This window comes from Alosa alosa, chromosome 5 (assembly GCF_017589495.1).
Source record: "Alosa alosa isolate M-15738 ecotype Scorff River chromosome 5, AALO_Geno_1.1, whole genome shotgun sequence".
Classification (NCBI taxonomy): Eukaryota; Metazoa; Chordata; class Actinopteri; order Clupeiformes; family Clupeidae; genus Alosa; species Alosa alosa.
Window position 1 is genome coordinate 30216020 of NC_063193.1, and position 7500 is coordinate 30223519.

The 7500-nt window shown below is 43.6% G+C and overlaps 1 protein-coding gene across 1 annotated transcript in view; it reads right to left on the reverse strand.

The window, feature by feature from the left end:
• snrnp200 (small nuclear ribonucleoprotein 200 (U5)) overlaps positions 1-5528 on the reverse strand; it is a 28956-nt gene extending 23428 nt beyond the window's left edge. Inside the window, 11 exon segments of the mRNA XM_048244554.1 lie at positions 1-85; positions 331-408; positions 498-634; positions 1081-1180; positions 1444-1596; positions 3041-3139; positions 3274-3329; positions 3506-3698; positions 3981-4152; positions 4507-4670; positions 5237-5528. The exon segment at positions 1-85 is cut by the window's left edge and continues 89 nt beyond it. Of these exon segments, the coding sequence (XP_048100511.1) occupies positions 1-85; positions 331-408; positions 498-634; positions 1081-1180; positions 1444-1596; positions 3041-3139; positions 3274-3329; positions 3506-3698; positions 3981-4152; positions 4507-4670; positions 5237-5281 (1282 nt within the window). The 5' untranslated portion in view covers positions 5282-5528.
• Positions 5529-7500: the final 1972 nt, after the last annotated feature.

Here is a 7500-nt window from a genome sequence, read left to right on the forward strand (position 1 = left end):
GCTGACAACGCTTGTTGGCCATGAAGTGGCTTCCCTGGGTGAAGGTCAGGTCCTCCAGGTCCAACAGCTGCCGTGGGGCCACAGACTAGGATCACAGAGACACACACACACACACAGACGGACACACACAGACGGACACATACATACACACAAACACAGAATTAATTCAGCAGTTGGCAATAATCTGCAAGTAGAAAAGTTTCTCTGTGATGGATGATGTCAGATTAGCTGATGTTCAAGTGCTGTGACTGAGTGAGGTCGGTAGGTAGGTAGGTGTGTGTGTGTGTGTCAGAGAGAGAAAGAAAAAAACAAACAAAAACAAACACTCACCTGTCCATGGTCGACATCCATCGACTCCATGTCGTCCACTCGAGACTTCCTCACCCTCTCTCTGCGAGACCTCTCCTCCTGCAGGACAAAGCACACACATGCTAGTCTGCTTGGCCATTCACACACACACAGACAAACATTGTGTGTGTGTGTGTGTGTCCACTCACCCGGATGATGTCCTCCTTCTCGGTCTCCTGCAGCTGGTAGAGCACTCTGGACAGGTCCTGGTCGGCCTCCATCTTGCTGATGATGCGGTCCCTCTCAGCCTCGCTCTGAGCACTGGCCAGCATGGTGCAGTACAGGACTGGGGAGGCCAGAGACATGGACCATTAGGACACTAGTGAAAATAGTGTGTGTGTGTGTGTGTGTGTGTGACCATGGTTAGGACACTAAAAGGTGAAAATAATCAAGTGTGTGTGTGTGTGTGTGTGTGTGTGTGTGTGTCTGACCATGGTTAGGACACTAAAAGGTGAAAATAATCAAGTGTATGCATGTGTGTGTGACCCTGGTTAGGACACTAAAAAGGTGAAAATAATCAAGTGTATGTATGCAACCGTGTGTGCAACTAATATTTATTTTCATAATCAATTAAAATCTGTCGTTACTTTCTTGGTTAATAAATTTGTTGTTTGATTAATAATTGAATGATGGAAAACATGTTGATCAGTGTTTCCCAAAGCATTTCTTTACAAGACAAAAATATTTAGTGTACGGTCATAGGTTGTGTGTGTGTGTGTGTGTGTGACTCACTCATGCGTCTATGCTGGCGCAGGACTCTGATGAAATCAAATGTATTGAAGCCCAACAGCTGCACCAGCTGGTTCTCACACTCTCGGTCATCACTGGCCGTCTAGGAGAGAAAACACACACACGAATACAAGTCAGAAAAAAATACAGAAAACGTGAAAATATGATAACAATGAATGATAACATGATGAATAATGTATTCCAACTAGTCAGAAACAGGTAGCGTTTAAAAAAAAAAAGAAGAAAAAAAAAAAAAGAGTTTTAACACACTGACTGGACGATATAAGTGTCGGACTTCTCAAGTCAATAGGCCGCGACTTCACCGCTCCACGTTTCACAGAGAAACACTAAAGAAGGAGCTCATACCTTCAGGATCTCCAAGACCTCATCAGCCTTCTTCTGAGACACGATGGCGTCATCATAGAAACGGCTCAGCTGTCTCTGGAGCCAGAAGGCGTCGATGTCACGCGGGTGCAGATCCTTCTTCTTAGCACTCATCACGTCACCGGTAGCGCCCAGCTAAACACACACACACAAATAAACAACATGTGACCACGTCAGAATAGAATAGAATCGAATAGAATATCTTTATTGTCATTGTGCATGTACAACAAAATTTGAAAGTACACATGTCAGACAGTAAAAAGAAACTCATTAACATTAAGAATCATGAACAGCATGTTTGTAAAATGATTTGAAGGCAGGAATGAGTCACTGGAGAAATAGTAGTGATGTGTTACAAGTGTAAATATGTATGCTGTGCTAGAGCTGCTATGGGAGGTATACTATATTAATGCCATGTGTGCTACAGCATGGGTATAATGTATGCTATAGTATGTGTGCTATACTTTAATGACTGTAGTACATGTATGCAGTGTAGTATGCGCGTAATGCGTGTGTGTCGTGTGTGTCGTGATGCGTGTGGCGGTCGTGTGTGTGTGAGATGCGTGTATTATTGGTGCATGCGTGTAAGCGTATTGTATTGTGGTGTGTCTGTGTGTGTGTGTGTGTGTGTGTGTGTGTGTGTGTGTGTGTGTGTGTGTGTGTGTGTGTGTGTGTGTGTGTGTGTGTGTGTGTGTGTGTGTGTGTGTGTGTGTGTGTGTGTGTGTGTGTGTGTGTGTGTGTGTGTGTGTGTGTGTGTGTGTGTGTGTGTGTGTGTGACCATGGTTAGGACACTAAAAGGTGAAAATAATCAAGTGTGTGTGTGTGTGTGTCTGACCATGGTTAGGACACTAAAAGGTGAAAATAATCAAGTGTATGCATGTGTGTGTGACCCTGGTTAGGACACTAAAAGGTGAAAATAATCAAGTGTGTGTGTGTGTGACCATGGTTAGGACACTAAAAGGTGAAAATAATCAAGTGTATGCATGTGTGTGTGACCATGGTTAGGACACTAAAAGGTGAAAATAATCAAGTGTGTGTGTGTGTGACCATGGTTAGGACACTAAAAGGTGAAAATAATCAAGTGTATGCATGTGTGTGTGACCCTGGTTAGGACACTAAAAGGTGAAAATAATCAAGTGTGTGTGTGTGTGACCATGGTTAGGACACTAAAAGGTGAAAATAATCAAGTGTATGCATGTGTGTGTGACCCTGGTTAGGACACTAAAAGGTGAAAATAATCAAGTGTGTGTGTGTGTGTCTGACCATGGTTAGGACACTAAAAGGTGAAAATAATCAAGTGTGTGTGTGTGTGACCATGGTTAGGACACTAAAAGGTGAAAATAATCAAGTGTATGCATGTGTGTGTGACCCTGGTTAGGACACTAAAAGGTGAAAATAATCAAGTGTTATTAGTGCGTGTGTGTGGTGCATGCGCAGAAGGCGGTGTGTGGTGTGCGTGTGTAATGCGGTATGTGGGTGTGGTGCGCGTGTGGTGCATGTGTGTAGCACGTGTGTGGTGCGTGCGGTGCGTGTGTGCGGTATGTGGGTGTGGTGCGTGTGCGGTGTGGTGAATCCTTACATTAGCAGAGAGTGCGCAGCCCACGCCGGCCTCCTCCCCCTCGCTGTCTTCATCGGAGCCTTCATCCCTCACCTCGCCGTACTGATCCTCATCACCCTCCTACACACACACACACACACACACACATTAACACATGGATGCAAGCAAATACACAAACACACATCAACATGAACACAAACAAACAGCACGCACGCACACAGTGAACAGAGAGAGCAACGTTGGGGCAAACTTACCTCTTCATCGGACTCAAACTGCACGTTGACTCCGTACGTCTCATCAATATTATCATCTACGAGCAAGAACAGTTCACAGGTCAGTCATGGGGCAAATTTGAAAACCCCCCCTCTACTATTACCCCTCCCCCCCCCTCCCCCCAGCCAGTGTGCATTGCCTCCTCTACATTTCTCAGGTAAGTAATGGGGCAATTTTGAAAAATACTCCTCTGCACTGCCTCAGTGTTCTCACCCATGTTCTGGAGCTCCTTGTCGCCGCCGTAGTCGGAGATCTTCTTGCCCAGGTTGACCAGCACGTGGTAGCGCGTGTCATCGGTGACGCCCAGCAGCTGCTCCACCTCTCGTCGCCGCTCTTTGTCCCGCATCTTATCGCTCTTCAGCACGGCCAGGACCTCGTCGGCCGCACCGCACAGGATGTCACGCGGCTGCAGGGGTGAGGGGGGGTGAGTGATGCTGATCATCTCTCACAAAGATACCCACTTCTCAGAGAGTAGGAGCTCACACATGCACAGGATAACAGTCCATGCATGTGTCCACTAATCTAATTTATCAACACTACCACTACCCATTTCCTCTGCAATGGTTTTCTGTTTTCCAGAACATGCACAACAAAAATATTATAGATATATTATACAATATTATGGCACCTGCAGCTACAAACCAACCACTACTCGTTAAAACATTATCAAGCCTGTGTGTGTATGTACCTGGTCTCCGAGCGCAGCCTGGATGAAGCTGAGCAGGATCTCGTATGTCTCCCTGGTCTCCTTTGTCTTGGGTTTGTAGACAATGCCCACCATGTCGTCGATGCCCTCCGACAGCAGTGTGAAGCCCTTCATCTTGTTGATGTCATGACGATCCTCATCTCGCTTCCTCCGCCTGCACACCATAACAAACACACACTCAGTGTCAGGGCTGGACTACGCCACGTTTACAAGAACTGGTCAAAAGCAGTCACATCTGTCTGTTTGAATACGTAGCCATCACAGGATTCTAACTTAAAACAATAACATTTGCAACAGCACTAACATGAGTAGACCCTGACGACCTGTCAATATGGACCTTCTCAACAGAACCAGTCAACGCAGGGATGCAAGTTATTTGGATAATACTGTTTGTAGTCACAAAAGATGATGTTGACAATACAGAATCAAAACAACACACTATCACAAACAACATCTGCAGAAGCAGAATCAACCCATTCCTAGATGCAGATGAGGTGTTGCGACTCACTTTGCTCGTCTCTCCTCCAGCATCGATGGTTTGGTTCTCTGGGCCTTGTCCCCCATCTTGGTCCCCTCCAGTTTCCCCACGAGCGACAGAACCTCCCCGGTAGGCTCATCGCGACGTGTGCGGTCGATAAGCGAACGGTCCGCTTGCAAGACCAAATTAGAGTTCTGCAGACGGAAAATTAAGCTTTACATGTATACTTTACATCCCTTGAAACATTCTTGGACGCTAGTCTCTAAAGAGTCTCATGGAAGCAGGCACGCTGCAAACGTTTTAGGTGGATAACTCAGTATGTGTGCTCTTGGCGATCCAATACGTAAGCTTAACGTACTGAATGCTTACTGTTTCTGTTAATTTATCCTACACACACACACAACTATATTATAAGGCCCCGAGGCAGTATTTAGAGCATAGCAGATCAATTGTAATTGCGCGTGCATGTTTCATGTATTTCATGATGTGTTAATGGGTTATCTCTGGAAACAATAATACAATGCAAAGAAGCATTTACAGAGAATGAAATTGTACAAGCAAGCTATTTTAGTTAGCCAGCTAACGCTACTGACTGCGCAAGGCTAACATTAGCGGTGCGTAACCAAGTTGGCTAAGTGCTAACAACAATCAACTTGCTGGTCGTTCATTTACAGACCACAAAACAGATCTTCCGAAAATATCTACACAATGCATAACACGCATAATTTTACACGCTTGAGTTTGGGAGCAAGAAACTTACCGCTTTGTACTCGTACTGCAAGCTACGGGCAGTAACATCCGCCATAACTTCGCTGTGTTGGTTCCGTGATCAACACGGCTACAAATTAATAAAGCTAACCTTTGGTTACGTAAGGAATTATTTAAAGTGGTCCACTACAGTTACGCACAGACCTATTATTCCTCCTCTACCGTTTAGGAGAGGAGAAAGTCAATACAAATGTAGATTTTCCACTGTACAACGGCAAAAGATAACTTCTCATAAACCTTCTTCTAAACGTTTCAAACACGCTCGTCTGCACTAACGAATGGAACACATTGGCAAGCTTCCGCTTCCGGATGAAGGGTCAACATGGAACAACATCTCAATCCTGCCACGCCACCTATGGGTGGCCTACCATAGCGTATTATGCGTTTTAGTCACTGCAAATGTATTAAAACAATGAATTTCTCAAAAACTAGATGTACCGCAGAGCGGTACAAAACATAACCGCCGCCCAGTCCAGCACATTTTTTTCACAAAAATAAATCACGCTGAAAGGCCTATATGATTCTAACTGTCTCACTAAATTGCATTATCCACACTCAATTCTCATTGGTATCTGCTAGACAACAAGTACCAAAACATGATTAGTTCATAGATTTCACATGTAAAATTCATTTTATACAACCCCACCCCCATCTTGCCTGTTCATAATTCTGGGAAATTATTGAATTGTGTGCATGTGTGCGTGCACACGTTTATGTTTATGTGTGTGTGTGTGTGTGTGTGCGTGCTTGTGTGTTTGTCTGCGTATGTGTGTTTGTGCATGTGCATGCATGCGTACATATGTCTACGGTGTGAGTATGTGTCATACGTATGATTACTGTGAATGTATGTGTGTGTGTGCGTGTGTATCTGTTTATGCACATGTGTGCACGTGGAATGGGTTAACATGACCCCTGGAGGCAAACATACGGAAAAAAATGGTCATCCTAGGCCCTACGGTTCTCAAGATATTCACAGAAAACTGTGTCTGCCCTACCCTCCTTTCGGGGGGTCCAGTACAGCGGGGGGGCTACAGATCAAAACGAAAAACGATGGTTCCATGCTATCCATGTGGGGTTACATGCCCACCAAGTTTCGTGTACCCCGGTCTTTCAGTGTCCCGGGAATCCTTGACGAAAATTTGGACATGCGAAAAAAAAAAAAAAAAAAAAAAAAATCTGACTAAACCTATATTAGTACTTCGCTGCGCGGCGGTCATAATAAGTGTGTAAAAATAAGCTACAAAATACAGCAGCCACACCCTGCATCAAATATTGCATTTTTGTATTAAAAAAAAATAAAACTAAAAATACTCTTTAAAGAGAAGAAATCACTTTGTAAACCTTCCATAGGCCTACCTGTCTATTTAATCTATTCCTTCATCAGTACACTGACTCAGTTGATTATAGATGCAGTGCAGTGTTTGAGAGATATGCCATACATCTGTAAACAATCAACAGATCAGTGCTAATACTGATGCTGACCTATCTGTTACATCTCTTATCCTAAATACTGTCAGAGATGGACTGAAAAAGTCAGTCACAACTGAACTTGTCAAGTGGTACAACCACTGAACCTATTGACAGCCAAAGAATGTGGGCTTAAAGCAACCGAATGCAGTTCTATTACAGAAAATAACTTCAAACTCATGCTGACATATGAAGTCTCTGACATTGTCAATGCATGCCCATAATGCATTGCCCAACCTTTCTCAGAAAGGTTCCTTGTGTCATCATTAGCTTTTGGAGGACATCACAAGTCTGGGCAAATTACTGAATCAGCACCAGTCAGAGGCTACATTCAGTGTTTTTGCACCTTTATGATGTCATCACATCATCAAAAGTATTGGTTTTACCAAAAATATTTGTAAACTACAAAAATACACACCAATTACAATAAATTTTGCCTCATATGTGAATGTGTGTGTGATGTCTGTATGCTACTGAGACCTTGAATTTCCCCTGGGGATCAATAAAGTATCTATCTATCTATTTATCTATTTATCTATCTATCTATCTATCTATCTTTTGATACAAAATATGAATCTATTTCCTTCAACCCAATACAATACAAATGATAAAATACCATTTGAAATACGTATTTTTGAACGTATTTATCAAAGATACTGCCCATCTCTGGCTCTGTGGTTGTTCCCATGCATGTCCTTTCTCAATTGTGCCTGTAGGTGGAGACAGATGCTCACAGTTTTATAATTTGGTGTTGTCTGCAGAACCGAAAAAGAAGATGGCCTCTCTAAA